General features: G+C 45.3%; 1 protein-coding gene across 1 annotated transcript in view; it reads right to left on the bottom strand.

Annotated features, from left to right (window-relative positions):
- Positions 1 to 16,931, bottom strand: part of XPO7 (exportin 7) — an 85,497-nt gene that overhangs the window by 41,956 nt on the left and 26,610 nt on the right. Inside the window, exon 2 of the mRNA XM_065400098.1 lies at positions 748 to 894. Coding sequence (XP_065256170.1) covers positions 748 to 894 — 147 coding nt within the window. The remainder of the gene's footprint in view (positions 1 to 747; positions 895 to 16,931) is intronic.

Here is a 16,931-nt window from a genome sequence, read left to right as displayed (position 1 = left end):
AACTCTGTTTTAATCCCATCTGAGTCTCAGATCTCATGCTGGGATTTTAATCTTTGATCACATCTTCCAAGCTATTTTAGAACTCCTAAAGCAGTGGAAATAAGAGAATTTGCCTTTAAGAATTAACGTTGTATTCTTAGATCAGGCTGCATAATGGATTGGCCCACAAGATTAATCAAGAACCAATCCATCAAAAGACAGGTTCTTTTCATGTGATTCACACTGTTGGTATAAACAGACACATGGACAAAACTGGAATGATTGTGCAACAATAGCTCTCCTGTTAGAAGTGTTAGTGACACTTTAGCCCAAATTCACACAGTTTCCTAGCATGGTTATAGAGCCATAATTTGCGTTCCCAATCACAATAACCCCTTCCACAGCTCATCTCCCCCCAACCCTCCCAAAAAACAAACAACTATGCTATATCAAGTCTGGACCACATTTCATAACTGTGTTTAAGCATACTTATCTTTGTAGATTAGATGTGCTTTAGGATCTAAGCAGGATTCCTCAAAAGGGAAACCTCTTAGTGGGTACACTTCAATTTTTTTTCTAAACCAACAGAAAATGCAGGACCAACTGAAGGTTTAATTCTGGTATGCAGAAGACGTTCATGAATATGACACGTTCCAGCTTACTGGGGATGCATTACCTAATGTGCTTCCCTGTTTCATTCAGAGCATTCACCCAAAATGCCAAATTTGAATGCCAGTTCGTTTGAATCTATTATTATTTTCTACGTACACTTCCTCTTTCAAGGAGGAGCTGGCACTTGCTCAAACAGTCTGGGCTGTTGGTGAACTCGACCAAGGCTTTTTCTGCCTGGAGCCGTGTCGCGGTGTCTGTAGTTTCATACAGCTGCTTGCACAGGTTCTCTAGCTGGGCTAGGCTCTGTAATGGAATGACCACAGAAAAAAAAAAATCAGTTAAAACAATAATTTCTTTTTACAGTTTTGTCAGATAGTGACTCAGCCGTGCAACCCATCTCATCTTTTTTAGGGAATGAGTATGTTGAAATTATACCTGGCTTTTCAGCCTATGCTACTTTTTTAGATGTTTCATGGCCATCTTCATCTGAATTAGGCACAAAACAATTGCTGCTTGATGAGCACATGAGAAATCCCCTCGCACCACCATCCTGTCCAAGAGCAACAGATAGCCTGCCAGACACCCTACCTAAGAATGTGTCTTGCACCATCTCCTTACCCCTCCCTAGCATATTGCAAGAGAGCGAATTCCAGAGCTCTGCCACTCACTCCCATGAGTTCAACTTTTATCCAGAGTGTGGCCTTTTTCTTAATGTATTGAGGATGGTCAGGAGCCTGGGTTCAATTCCCAACTCTACCACATGCTTCTTGAGTGAACTTTAATAAGTCACACCTTTGTATCTCTGGCCCCAATCCCACAATAAGCTCCATGAAGATGGAGTCATATGCCTGCATGGAACCCCACTGACTTCGATGGGGTCTGCCCACCTAGCAATGACAGAATCAGAGTCCTAGTTTCCTCACCTGTAAAATGGGGATATAACACTTACCTACGATGCAGGGTTACCAAGAGGCTAAAGCCATTCGCTTGTAAGTCATAGATCTTTTTATAGAAGGAGTTATGCAATCACTATGCACACCTATGGTTCTCTATTATAATAATAAAAGTAGGATACGGATTTGGGGGTGGGGGGAAAAAGAGGGGCAAGCTGAACCAATTCTGCGATATTCAATCTTGAAAAGTAAAGAAGCCTGTACCACAATGGGATGCTAATTGCTTTTCTCTGGCCAACATTCATTTTCCTTTCCACTCCAAAACCCCCACTAATTCCTTCAGTTACTGATGCTCCCATCACATCAGCCCTTCAAGATATAACAAGTTACAGAGCTTCCTCCAGGAGAATCACTAACGTAGTTCCAAATACCAGCTATCCCAGGGGCATTTTCACAATCATTTTTGCTGCTTCTTTTGCTTTCAGACTACACACAACAAGCTTTCCATTATACCCAAACCACTACTGACCAGGGAGCAGGAGTAACTAGGTGTCTTCTTGAACAGGTGGCTACCGTGTAATAGCATCATGTATTGCTGCCAAGACAGCTTGCCAGCCTGAACATAGCCATGAATGTACCTTTTGAGCTGGTGCCCTTCCTATCCCCCTACTCTTTCCTGTCATTCTTGCCTCTAAACTTCGGTCTTTGCTCTCAGAATAAACTACTCTCTGCACACACTAAAACCTCTCTACTAAGAAGGTCCTTAGAATTACGCTGAAGTTATTTAAAAGTACAGATTATTAGCACAGCTTCCCCTCCACCATACATGTCGCCCTCCTCCTCCAGAGTAGGACTGGAAGCATTCTGTGCTTCGTAAACATTTTTAATTTATTTGCTACCAAAGGATTTCTAATATTAAAATTTCAACTTGTTTTCCTCCCTTAAGTTCCAAGCGTTTGTGCCTGGGACTGAAGGATCAGGAACACGGAACACTGCATTACAGAGATGTTTTATCAGGGGAGGAACTCAGTAGGATAGGGGAAGAGAGAGAAAACGTCTTGAGGGGTGAGAGATGAGATGGGATCAGTAAAAAAGGCTGAATGCTTGAGAATGAAAACCCAGTGTGTTATTCCAAGTATATTTATATAGCCTTTGGCAGTGTGTCTCCTAACACCTCCCCTTCTCACCCCAGATGGCTACTGGTAAGCAATGAATCTCTGAGCTGCATGATTAGTTTAAGGTCTTGGTTTTGACCTATGACAGCCCTGTCTGGCTTGAGACCTGCTTGCTGGAGAGACCCTCTCTTCCCATTCAATACTGACTGACTGAGGTCAGCAGAGGCACTCCAAATGGAGTACCCCCTCCTCTGTTTAAGAAAGAGTTGCCAGCAAGTTATTCTCTATGAAAGGCCTTCAAATACTCAAATTTCAGAATTTATTCCTCCTCCCTCCATCCCATAATCCAAAATGGATTATATCTGTGTAAATCCCATCCATTTACTCAGGTTCCTGTGGAACAAAAGAAGGCTGACATTTGTGGGTGAAATGTGGTGTTTTGAGTTTGATTTTCTCTCTGGTTCTAGAGGAGTTTATTTTGATCAATTCTTAGACTATTTTAATTGAAGTAAGCGCTATCTAGAGCTCATATGGGATTATATATTTCAATACAGTTTCCTTGTGAAGGTGGCCTCTGACTATTAATATTATTATTTCAAATTTTTGGAGAATCTAATTTCTCTTCCACCCCAACTATGTTTATCGCTGTTACCCTCCAATGTTATGCAAAGGTGGGGACACACTTGTTTGTTGGAGGATTTGGTCTCAGATCGGCTACATTCTTGAGAATGTAAGTCTATGATCTGGTCTACTTTAGAAAAGTTGCACTGGTGTGACTAAATCAATTAAAAAAATTTATCAATGCATACCCCTAACATTCAAGTACTTAAACAGGTTTAAACCTCACTTGAATTGATTTAGCTTAATTCACTAAATTTACGAATTTATACTGATTTATCTTAAGGAAGGTTTAAACTGGTTTAAGTGCATCTATAGAGGTTTGCATAGGTGGAATTACATTAATTTAAAATCTATTTAATTCTCCTGGTGCAACTTGTCTAATATACATCTACACTGACTTCAGTTTGTATTTGTAAGTGGTGACCTTTTGTTTTTAAAATAAATCTGTGTGTTTATTACCTGTAGTTGAGCAAGAGATTGTTGTTTCATTTAACAGTCTAAATTAAGGCTATGTCTAAACTAGAAACTTCAAAGCGCTCCCACGGCAGCGCTTTGAAGTGTGACTGTGGTCACGCTTGAGTGCTGGGAGAAAGCTTTCCCAGCGCTCCTGGTAATCCACCTCCATGAGAGGAACGGCTCCCAGCGCTTGGAGCCTGTCCACACTAGCACTTTAAAGTGCTCAAACTTGCTGCGCTCAGGGGGGTGATTTTTCACCCCCCTGAACGCAGCAAGCTTGAGCACTTTAAAATGTAAGTGTAGATAAGTCCTTAGTTTCCTTGAAACAAAAGCTGCCACTGTGCTCTCAAACACATGGACATGTGCAATGCTATGTCTGCTGTAAAATCGCTTACCTCACTCCCGTGTCTCAGATCAAGATTAAGATTCAAGGCTGCTCTGATCTGGTAGGAGACCGCTAGCTCCCTTCACAGGCACACACTCATGCGGCCTCAGAGATCAGTTTCACATCTTCTCAAATAATCAAGAGGAAAATTTCCACTAATCAAATCCCAGAAAGTATTTTGAATCTTGTGAAATCTACTTTGTTTTCAAGTTTTAAGTGGCTCTTTTTAACTCATACCCAAAGGTATCAGTTCAAGATGTTTAACTCCAGAGACACAGTTCTGCCCAAGGGCCTACTGAACAAGAGAATCACACAAATCCCAGCATCTCCCCAAATGAGAAGCCAAGGATATATTGGCATAGAGTTTAAAATGAGCACTGCTGTGCTCAGTGAGAACATATTGCAATAAAAGATAAGGTAAGTAGCAATGAAGACAGTTTTATTACAGTACAATCCAACTGGTATATCCCAATGGAAAAAAGAATGTACCAATTAAGCAATCGAAGGCTCATTGGGAATATGTCATTCTGGAAGATGTTCACTTATTTCCATGAATTGCTTTATAAATAATTAATGTCCACAGCACTGAAGTATTACAACAAAACTAGCTTACTGCAGGACTTTAGGCAGGACACTCATACCACTGATGTTCAAACCAAAGTAGGCCAGTAACAACCTCTCCTTTCTGGGGGTGAACATTACTGGATTAACACACGTCCTTCTTCCCACTTTGGAAACCTGGATTCAGGTAGTGGCGAAAGTCACAAGTGTAATGAGTTAGGTCAGTTTAGTCTCATATCGCTAAATCTACAGGGCACACTGGAACAATGCAGAAGGATCAGTAATCTTGGCTCAAGAGAAATCTAGCAATGGAGTAGAAGCGGGTGCTGCAGGATAACATTACAGTGCCTCAGTAGAGCTGTATGGGGAGAGCTTGCAAAGCTCCTGTTCATACTATGCCTTGCCTTTGAGAGCACTCAATAGGCCACTTTCACAAGCACCAAGTTAGTCAGAGTTCAAGACTAGAAGAGTCTGTGACGGGTTGGATCACAGAAACCCCCTTGGGAGCTGCCACCTAATGTACCAAGACTACTTCTATTCCTGTTTTCCCTGCCAGCTCAGGACTCCAGCACCCTGTCTTGCTGAGCCAGACACTCCCATCTAATCCAACAAAGACCCAGCGTCTGAATTACTTGCCCCAAAGCTGCAGGTTTACCTGAAAACAGCTCACAGAAGTGTGCTTGTCTTAGCACTTAGATACCCCAACTCCCAATGGGGTCTAAACCCAAATAAATCCGTTTTACCCTGTATAAAGCTTATACAGGGTAAACTCAAATTGTTCGCCCTCTATAACACGGATAGAGAGATATGCACAGCTGTTTGCTCCCCCAGGTATTAATACATACTCTGAGTTAATTAATAAGGAAAAAAGTGATTTTATTAAATACAGGAAGCAGGATTTAAGTGGTTCCAAGTAGTAACAGACAGAACAAAGTAAGTCACCAAGCAAAATAAAATAAAATGCGCAAATCTATGTCTAATCAAAACACTGAATACAGATAAGATCCTCACCAGTTCCAGAATGCTCCCTTTTACAGGCTAATCTCCTTTTAGACTGGGTCCAGCAATCACTCACACCCCCTGTAGTTACTGTCCTTTGTTCCAGTTTCCTTCCAGTATTCTGGGGGGTGGAGAGGCTTCTTCTTTAGCCAGCTGAAGACAAAATGGAGGGGTCTCCCACGGGTTTAAATAGACTCTCTCTTGTGGGTGGAGACCCCCCTCCTCAGTCCTATGCAAAGTCCAGCTCCAAGATGGAGTTCTGGAGTCACCTGGGCAAGTCACATGTCCCTGCATGACTCAGTCTTTACAGGCCAAAGCCATTGCCCACATGGTATCTTGTATGTCTCCAGGAAGACTTCTTATGTGGATTGGAGCATTCCAAGATGCATTGTTCCCCAAGTGCTTCCTGATTAGGTACTTAACCTTGCGAATTCCTTCCTAAAGAAACTGACCAAATGCCTCACAAAGCTTACTTAGAAACCAAGCAAGTATACAGCCCATATTCTTAACCTCAAGTAGAAAATGATATATGTGTACAAATAGGATGAATAGATATAGTAGACCATAACCGTTACGGAGATATGTTACATGGCACAGGCAGCACAAAACATATTCCAGTTATGTCATACATACATTTATAAGCACCCCCCCAATAAAGCCTTATGGGGTACACTGTCACAGAGTCCACTATACCTAGTCTGACCTCTTACAGAGGATAGGCCTCCCCCATCTCCCCATCCCACTAAACCCAACCACTGAAATTAGACCAAAGTATTGCAGCCTTCAGAAGGCTAGACTATCATGTGCCATAGGCAGAGAGATGGAGCTGCACCAATTATTGAGGTCCCTGCAATGGCAAATTTCAAATGTGGTTTTATTTACTTATAAGTCATAGTAACATTGTTTAGGGGTCTATCACCACAGACATTAGAAAACATTACTGTTAAGTGAAAGGTCTCCTTTAAATGAAATGAAAGTCATTAGGCCGCCACTTATCCTTAAATGGGACTCTTGCAAAGGATGTAAAAATCTGGGGTGAAATTCTAGCCCCATTAAAATCAATAAGAGTTTTGCCAGCGACTTCCATGGAGACAGAATTACACTCTTGGTGAGTGCTTTTGTTGGTTTGTTTTTATGATGAATGAGGCAGATCTGAAAGTTACGTGTTCTTTCAAATTTAGAAGCATCAGGAATACAGAGTCTGGTCTTCCCTAGTTTTGTTGGAGGCCCAGTGGGAGTAAGAAAAGAGGTTTATTTTTGTGTTAATATCTTAATTTTAGGGGAACAGATGTTCAGTCTTTAAACACAGGCTTCCTTTATTCAATGTGTTAATAAATCAATGAAGTTAAAATAGGTGTTACCATATACAATCCAAAGAGTTTTAATCTCCTCATTAAAAATCATTTCCCTCTTAACAGTTCAATTTTCACTCTTGCCTTTTGTGATATCATTTGCACCGGCTCTGCAAACATCATAGTCTTCCAGCCTAGACCAGGACAAGAGTTTTTAAAACACTAAACAAAAACACCCTGTGGGGAATGAGGGAGATGGCTTGGTTATTTGTTAAGAAACCACTATGTACTTCAGTTTACCTCTGATATTTGCCTGTCTCTCTGCATGCATCTAAGTCAAAAAAAAAAAAAAAATATTTTAAACACAGACATAGAATATCAGGGTTGGAAGGAACCTCAGGAGGTCATCTTGTCCAACCCCCTGCTCAAAGCAGGACTAATCCCCAGACAGATTTTTGCCCCAGATCCCTAAATGGTGCCCTCAAGAATTGAACTCACAACCCAGGGTTTAGCAGGCCAATGCTCAAACCACTGAGCTATCCAAAGGAGGCAGTTAGGTGGAACCAAGCAGGAACCTAAACAATGAGATAAGACACGGATGGTAAACAACTAGGAGGGAGTTAAGACAACAATGGCTGGGCCAGTAAGTGGGAAGATGCTATTTTCCAGATGACAGGCACAGTTGTGGGATACCAATGCTGAAAGCGTAGAGATGGAAAAAAAGACTACAGTTAAAAACGACAACCTGAAACAAGGATGGGGATACTGATTGTCTGTAGCTGCCTGGGGGTGGGGTGCTGACAGAGAAACTGCAGCAAGCAAACTGACTATCCTCATCTAGAGATGGAAGTAACAGGGGTGAGTAGAGCTTACCAAAGCTTGCAAGAAAAGATTAAGGCTTAGGTCAGGGGAAATACATGCACAAGTCTTTGTTTTAACCCCCTCTCGGCTGTGTATCCTTGAGTAAATAAATACTTGGCTTTGAAGAAGCCGTGAGAGTCACTTTAATCGAGTCACTTTAATCGGTTGCTAGTCCCAGGCTCCCAGAGGGAAAGGGCTTACTGGTGCCCAACAGGTGTTGGACCTGATGTAAAGTTGGTAAACAGGGGACTGCAGATCAGAGACCCAGTCTAGGAGTGGGAGGACTGCATGGTTCCACCCAGAGAGGTGAAGGTAGCGAAATATGTCAAAGGGGTGCACTGGAGAGGATCTAAAAGGGATCTAAAGTGCAGCTTGCCTCGTATCTAGACAGCCCCAAAACCTTGCTTTCCCCCAGATTTTGAAGAGATAGCCTTCTGGCCTATTGTATATACACATCAAAGCAACCAATTTTTTCCTGCTTTGTAGATCACCTGTAACATATTCAGGTATTGGATTAGATATTATACATTAATGTGCACCAAAATAACCAATGCAGAACAGGGCAAGTGAAGGATGAAGGAGATGCTTTTATTTGGCATTTCCTTGCATTTGTCGGTTGGAAGTAATGCCTGAATAGTAGTTTTACTGTTAATACGCTCAAACACCCAGAAAACATCCACAGAAGGCAGTACTCCAATCAGATCATTCTCTTTGATGAAAATCTTATTGATTCTAATTTTAGACGAGTTTCACTGATGGATATTTATGCCCTCACGCTGGTAAAGTAATTACATGAATAAATGGACTCTCTCAACAGCCCTTGTGCTGCATTCTAGGTTTGCAGTGGTGAATTGTAAGTGAACCTCAATCTTTGTACCTTAGTGTCCTCATTTGGAAAATGAGCATCGTATTACTCACCTAACTTGTTTTGAAGAGAATAGATTGCAAGGCAAAATTAACCCTGTTAGCTAGTTCAGCCATCACAATAGAGTACAGGTGGACACGTTCTCTTGCACAAATAGAGCACTGACATACAACAGTCACAACAGAAATTTTTGATGCTCTGTTGTTGAAATGGTTGACTAAGAAGCCATTAGGATGTCACTCAAGGCTGCTTCCCCACTCTGAACTTTAGGGTACAGACGTGGGGGCCTGCATGAAAACTTCTAAGCTTAACTACCAGCTTAGATCTGGTCCACTGCCACCACTCCCAAAGTGCTAATTCCCTTCCCTGTGTAGCCTTGAGAGACTCTTCACCAATTCCCTGGTGAATACAGATCCAACCCCCTTGGATCTAAAAACAAGGAAAAATCAATCAGGTTCTTAAAAAGAAGGCTTTTAATTAAAGAAAAAGGTAAAAATCATCTCTGTAAAATCAGGATGGAAAATAACTTTACAGGGTAATCAAACTTCAAGAGCCCAGAGGAATCCCCTCTAACCTTAGGTTCAAAGTTACAGCAAACAGAGATAAACACTCTAGCAAAAAGGTAAACAGTGAGGAAAACAACAAGGAGTCTGGTGGCACCTTAAAGACTAACAGATTTATTTGGGCATAAGCTTTCGTGAGTAAAAATCTCACTTCTTCGGATGCATAGAGTGAAAGTTAGAGAAGCAGGCATTATATACTGACACATGGAGAGCAGGGAGTTACTTCGCAAGTGGAGAACCAGTGTTGACAGGGCCAATTCAATCAGGGTGGATGTAGTCCACTCCCAATAATAGATGAGGAGGTGTCAATTCCAGGAGAGGAAAAGCTGCTTCTGTAATGAGCCAGCCACTCCCAGTCCCTATTCAAGCCCAGATTAATGGTGTTGAATTTGCAAATGAATTTTAGTTCTGCTGTTTCTCTTTGAAGTCTGTTTCTGAAGTTTACTTCTAAACTCCTACCTGCCACAGGGGGCTACAACAGTGGTACCCTCAACTCATCTAACAACATTGTCAATCTTTCCAACCACACACTTAGCCCAGCAGAAGAGTCTGTCCTATCTCGGGGACTCTCTTTCTGTCCCACCATCCCCACGAACACGATACAGTTCTGCGGTGATCTGGAAGCCTACTTTCATCGTCTCCGACTCAAGGAATATTTTCAACGCACCACTGAACAGTGCACTGACCCACAGGAACTCTCCTACCAACACTACAAGAAGAACAACTCTGCATGGACTCCTCCTGACGGTCGAAATGACAGACTGGACCTCTACATAGAGTGCTTCCGCAGACGTGCACAGGCTGAGATTGTGGACAAACAACATCATTTTCTGGGTACCCATCTTGCTCTGTCAATCTGTTTCCTCACTTCCCCAGGTGGGTATTGTAGTTTTACGAATGCTTGATAAAGATCTTGTAGGTGTTTGTCTCTGTCTGAGGGGTTGGAGCAAATTCGGTTGTATCTTAGGGCTTGGCTGTAGACAATGGATCGTGTGATGTGTCTTGGATGGAAGCTGGAGGCATGTAGTACATATAGCGGTCAGTAGGTTTCCGGTATAGGGTGGTGTTTATGTGGCCATCACTTATTTGCACTGTAGTGTCCAGGAAGCGGATCTCTTGTGTGGACTGGTCCAGGCTGAGGTTGATGGTGGGGTGGAAATTGTTGAAGTCCAGGTGGAATTCAAGGGCCTCCTTTCCGTGGGTCCATATGATGAAGATGTCATCAATGTAGCGCAAGTAGAGGAGGGGTACTAGGGGACGAGAGCTGAGGAAGCGTTGTTCTAAGTCAGCCATAAAAATGTTGGCATACTGTGGGGCCATGCGGGTACCCATAGCAGTGCCACTGACTTGAAGGTATAAGTTGTCCCCAAATCTGAAGTGGTTGTGGGTGAGGACAAAGTCACAAAGCTCAGCCACCAGGCTTGCTGTGGCCTCATCAGGGATACTGTTCCTGACAGCTTGTAGTCCATCCTCATGTGGAATATTGGTGTAAAGTGCTTCTACATCCATGGTGGCCAGGATGGTGTTTTCAGGAAGAACACCAATGCATTGTAGTTTCCTCAGGAAGTCGGTGGTGTCTCGAAGATAGCTGGGAGTGCTCGTAGCGTAGGGTCTGAGGAGAGAGTCCAAATAGCCAGATAATCCTGCTGTAAGAGTGCCAATGCCTGAGATGGTGGGGCGTCCAGGGTTTCCGGGTTTATGGATCTTGGGTAGCAGATAGAATACCCCTGGTCGGGGTTCTGGGGGTGTGTCCATGTAGATTTGTTCCCGTACTGTAGCTGGGAATTTCTTGAGCAGATGGTGTAGTTTCTTTTGGTATTCCTCAGTGGGATCAGAGGATAATGGCCTGTAGAATGTGGTCTTGGAGAGTTGCCTGGCAGCCTCCTGTTCATAATCCGACCTGTTCATTATGACTATAGCACCTCCTTTGTCAGCCCCTTTGATGATAATGTCAGAGTTATTTCTGAGGCTGTGGACGGCATTGCGTTCTGTACGGCTGAGGTTATGGGACAAGTGATGTTGTTTGTCCACAATCTCAGCCTGTGCACGTCTGCGGAAGCACTCTATGTAGAGGTCCAGTCTGTCATTTCGACCGTCAGGAGGAGTCCATGCAGAGTTCTTCTTCTTGTAGTGTTGGTAGGAGGGTTCCTGTGGGTCAGTGCACTGTTCAGTGGTGCGTTGAAAATATTCCTTGAGTCGGAGACGACGAAAGTAGGCTTCCAGATCACCGCAGAACTGTATCGTGTTCGTGGGGATGGTGGGACAGAAAGAGAGTCCCCGAGATAGGACAGACTCTTCTGCTGGGCTAAGTGTGTGGTTGGAAAGATTGACAACGTTGTTAGATGAGTTGAGGGTACCACTGTTGTAGCCCCCTGTGGCAGGTAGGAGTTTAGAAGTAAACTTCAGAAACAGACTTCAAAGAGAAACAGCAGAACTAAAATTCATTTGCAAATTCAACACCATTAATCTGGGCTTGAATAGGGACTGGGAGTGGCTGGCTCATTACAGAAGCAGCTTTTCCTCTCCTGGAATTGACACCTCCTCATCTATTATTGGGAGTGGACTACATCCACCCTGATTGAATTGGCCCTGTCAACACTGGTTCTCCACTTGCGAAGTAACTCCCTGCTCTCCATGTGTCAGTATATAATGCCTGCATCTCTAACTTTCACTCTATGCATCCGAAGAAGTGAGATTTTCTGCAGTGGAAGGACTCACCTTTCGAACCAGGCCTCATACCTTGTTTTGGGAAGCTACAATCCAGCAGATAAGTTTCCATCATAAATTCCACTAGCTCACCTATAATCCTCTGTAATTCAGGCAAACTGCCTGGAGAGCAGGAAAAGCAGCACACATGTGGTTGGTTGTGAAGTTCTAGCCAGAGACCTGAATCCAGAGATCTCTTAGGCCTTGGCTACACTTGCGAGTTACAGCACAATGAAGCCTCCCCCAGCGCTATAACTCACTCCCCGTCCACACCGGCAAGGCACTTACAGCGCTGTATCTCCGTGGCTACAGCTCTGCATGTACTCCACCTTCCCGAGAGGACTACCGTGTATTGCGCCGCCACTGCAGCAGTGCGGCGCCAGTGTGGCCGCCCAATGCACTGTGACTGCCCTCCAGAAGTATTCGGCAGTATCCCACAATGCCTGTTCTAGCCACTCTGGTCATCAGTTCAAACTCTACTGCCCTGGCCTCAGGTAACCAACCAACCATGTGACCCGCCCTTGACATTTCCTGGGAATTTTAAAAATCCCCTTCCTATTTGCTCAGCCAGGCGTGGTGTGGAGTGCTATCAGCGAATCTTTCCAGGTGACCATGCCTCCACGCGCCAAGTGAGCCCCAGCATGGAGCAATGGTGAGTTGCTGGACCTCATCAGTGTTTGGGGGGAGGAAGCTGTCCAGTCCCAGCTGCGCTCCAGCCGTAGGAATTACGATACCTTCAGGAAGGTATCAAAGGACATGATGGAAAGGGGCCATGACTGGGACGCCCTGCAGTGCAGGATTAAAGTGAAGGAGCTGCGGAGTGCCTACCGCAAAGCCCGCGACGCAAACGGCCGCTCGGGTGCTCCCCCCCCCCCCCCCCGCGACCTGCTGATTCTACAAAGAGCTGGATGCGATACTTGGGGTTAACCCCACCCCCACTCCGAGCACCACCATGGACACTTCAGAGCCGGGGTGGGAGGGGGAGGAGGAAAACGGGAGTGAGGGTGGTGGGGCGGATGGAGACACCCTGGAATCCCTGGAGCCATGCAGCCAGGAGCTCTTCTCGAGCCAGGAGGAAGGTAGCCAGTCGCAACGGCCGGTACTTGGTGGAGGACAAACAGAAGAGCAGGTTCCCGGTAAGCGGGTTTTTTTTCGGGAAGGAATTTTTTCAGTGCGGGCTCTTTGGGAGAGGAGGGTTAGGCATGCATGCCTAGATGCAGAATAGTGCATTGATGTGGTTTATCACATCGCGGTAATCGGCCTTGGTAATCTCTTCGAATGTCTCATCCAGAACGTGTGCAATGCGCTTGCGCAGGTTTATCAGGAGAGCCACCGTGGTCCTTGTCCCAACCAGGCTAACGTGTCCGCGCCACTGTGCAGCGAGGGGACCATTGCTGCACACAGGCAAGCTGCATATGGGCCAGGGCCGAAGCCGCATTGCAGTAGAAGACCCTCCCTTGCTTCCCAGGTCACCCTCAGCAGCGAGATATCGTCCAGGACGAACTCCTGTGGAAAATGTTGGGACAGTGTTCAGTGTAGGTGCCCCCTGCAGCTGTTGGCTCTCCCCAAGGCACAGAAACCCAGAGGACAGTACAGCCCTGAAACAATCAGTCCCCCTTACTCACCATTTTGAGGCTCCCGTGGGTTATATGCGCTCTGTTTGGGACAGGAAAATTATGCTATTGTGTAGACCCTGTGTGTGCCCTCCTTAAGTGCGGGGGAAAGCATTACTCTGTCTGCTATAAATAATGCTGCCTCTGTTAAATGTTGCATTTTGCCTATACAGCAGCAACAACCTTGAGACCTCAGCCGTCCCTCTTATTGCCTGCTCAGAGACTGCAAAGACTCAGGAAGAGACCGCGAAAAACCAAAGAAGACATGCTGCAAGAAGTGATGCGGCAATCTATTAAAGAGAATGAAAAAGCACAGAACTGGAGGGAGAGAGAAAGCAGGATCCGCCAGGAAAACACAGCGAACCGGCGGCAAAGCACTGATAGGCTCATAAGCATCCTGGAGCGCCAAGCAGACGCTATCCAGGAGCTCGTAGCCACGCAGAAGGAGCAGTACCGCAAATGCAAATGTCCCCTCCCCCCCCACCCACAGCCCTTGTCCCAAAACTCTTTCCCTTGTGCCCCACTGTTACCTCCAACCCACTTTCCCCAACTTCCGGGTTCTTCACGTCAACAGCTGCCTCCAACACCAGTATCTTCACCACCCAGCCCTGAAAACCACGACCCTTTCCCTCTGCACTCAACCCCCATCACCATGCAGTATAGCTATCCTGAAGTGCAGCACTCACTGCACAGCACACCAGACAGGACATACGCGAATCTGTGATTGTACCGTTCCCCACTCCACCCCCTTGCCCTTTCTGATTCCCAAGCAGTTGTGTTTCTTTTCAATAAATAAATTCTTTTCAATAAATGGATGTTTTGGCTTTGAAAACATTCTTTATTATTGCATAAAAGAAAAAGATTCCTTAGCCCACGAAAGCAACAGGCACTGCAAGTCTGCTTAGCAAACGCTGATTCCTATGATTGGAACTACTGCACTTCACTCCCGTGCAGGGCACCAGATATCACTGCTGGTTTTCAGCCTCAAATTGCTCCCTCAAGGCATCCCTAATCCTTGCAGCCCCGCGCTGGGCCCCTGCAATAGCCCTGCTCTCTGACTGTGCAAATTCAGCCTCCAGGTATTCAACCTCGGAGGTCCATGCCTAAGTGAAGCTTTCACCCTTCCCTTCACAAATATTATGGAGGGTACAGCACGCGGATATAACCGCAGGGATGCTGTGTTCGGCCAAGTCCAGCTTCCCATACAGAGATCGCCAGCGGCCCTTTAAACGGCCAAAGGCATACTCCACAGTCATTCGGCACCGGCTCAGCCTATAGTTTAACCGTTCCTTGCTGCTGTCAAGGCTCCCTGTGTAGGGTTTCATGAGCCACGGCATTAACGGGTAGGCGGGATCTCCAAGGATCACAATGGGCATTTCAATTTCCCCTACTGTGATCTTCCGCTCTGGGAAAAAAGTCCCGGCCTGCAGCTTCCTGAACAGCCAAGCGTTCTGAAAGATGCGTGCGTCATGCACCTTTCCTGGCCAGCCTGTGTTAATGTCAATGAAACGCCCACAGTGATCCACAAGCGCCTGGAGAACCATAGAGAAATACCCCTTCCGATTAACGTACTCGGATGCTAGGTGGGGTGGTGCCAGAATAGGAATGTGCATCCCATCTATCGCCCCTCCACAGTTAGGGAAACCCATTTGTGCAAAGCCATCCACTATGTCCTGCACGTTACCCAGAGTCACGGTTCTTCTGAGTAGGATGCGATTAATGGCCTTGCAAACTTGCATCAACATGATTCCAACAGTCGACTTTCCCACTCCAAACTGGTTTGCGACCGACCGGTAGCTGTCTGGAGTTGCCAGCTTCCAGATTGCAATAGCCACCTGCTTCTCCACTGGCAGGGCAGCTCTCAATCTCGTGTGCTTGCGCCGCAGGGTGGGGGCGAGCTCCTCACACAGTCCCATGAAAGTGGCTTTTCTCATCCGAAAGTTCTGCAGCCACTGCTCGTCATCCCAGACTCCCATGACCATGTGATCCCACCATTCAGTGCTTGTTTCCCGAGCTCAAAAGTGGCGTTCCACGGTGCTGAGCATGTCCGTGAATGCCACAAGCAATTTCGTGTCGTATGCATTACGCGGCTCGATAGCATCGTCGGACTCCTCACTCTCACTGTCACTTTGGATCTTAAGGAATAGTTCGACAGCCAAACGTGACGTGCGGGCGAGACTCGTCAGCATACGCCTCAGCAGTTCAGGCTCCATTTCCCGCAGACGGATCGCGCTGCACAGAAACCGTTGAAAGATGGTGCCAAAGGTGGACGTAAACAAAGGGATTTCTGGGATGCGAAGCGATGCATCACGGGGCATTGGGACAGGACCCAGAATGCCCCGCACACACGCCCCCTTCCCACAAACCATGGCGCCAGAATGGGAAGAGGTGCTCTGTGGGATAGCTGCCCATAATGCACCGCTCCCAATGGCGCTGCAATTGCCGCAAATGTGGCCACGACAATGCGCTGGCAGCTGTCAATGTGGACAGACTGTAGCGCTTTCCCTACTCAGCTGTACGAAGACAGGTTTAACTCACAGCGCTGTACAGCTGCAAGTGTAGCCAAGACCTTACTCTAGGTCCAGTAGCATATTAGATCACTTGTGAGTTTTAGTTAGACAACTACCTGTAAACTTTTTGCCAACTAATAGGTTATACAGAAGACTGCTTTATCAGTCTGGGATACATTGATAAAAATAAAACAATCTGAAAACCCCAAGGCTTGAGCTCCTCAAACAAGGCTCAAGTTAGAATTTAAAGTTTGCATTTACACTTCGGCTCCATAAACAAATAATTTTAATCCCTCAGATTTGAGGCATTTCTGTGCTGATATCACATTTTCCTCTCTTACTAAGTCTGAAAGCGGAACAGATTAAAGATATAACTAAATTAAAAACAGGGAAGTCAGAGGACATTTAACCATGGATTCCTCTTTGGCCTAAAATGCAAGACTTCCTTCTCTGAATCCACAGTGTCAGAAAGTGGCATCAACAAGACATTCTAAAGGGACAAATTCCTGAAACAACCATGCTACTTAAGGTGCAGCAAGTTATCCGTACAGCTTTCCTTAACACCTGATCCATCGGTTCCACTACTTTTTCAAATGAGCTTCTCTGCTGATGTTTAAGACTACGTTTTAGTCATAGGTATTTTTAGTAAAAGTCACGGACAGTAAACAAAAATTCATGGCCCGTGACCTATCCATGACTTTTACTATATACTATATTCCAGTAACACTGTTCACACGACCATGGTGTTAAGGATCTGTATCTGTCGTTTTTCACTACAAGCCTATTTTCAGTCATTTGTAACTGGCCTGGCAAAACTGACTTTGTAGAGAAGTCTGGCCATGTAAGTTCAGTCCAGAAGCAAATATACTGTTTATAAATGATCAAGTTGATTGTAAAATA

The sequence above is a fragment of the Emys orbicularis genome, chromosome 2 (genome assembly GCF_028017835.1).
Source record: "Emys orbicularis isolate rEmyOrb1 chromosome 2, rEmyOrb1.hap1, whole genome shotgun sequence".
Lineage (NCBI taxonomy): Eukaryota > Metazoa > Chordata > Testudines > Emydidae > Emys > Emys orbicularis.
The sequence above is the reverse complement of the archived record's forward strand: the minus strand, read 5'-3'. Positions and strand labels throughout refer to the sequence as shown.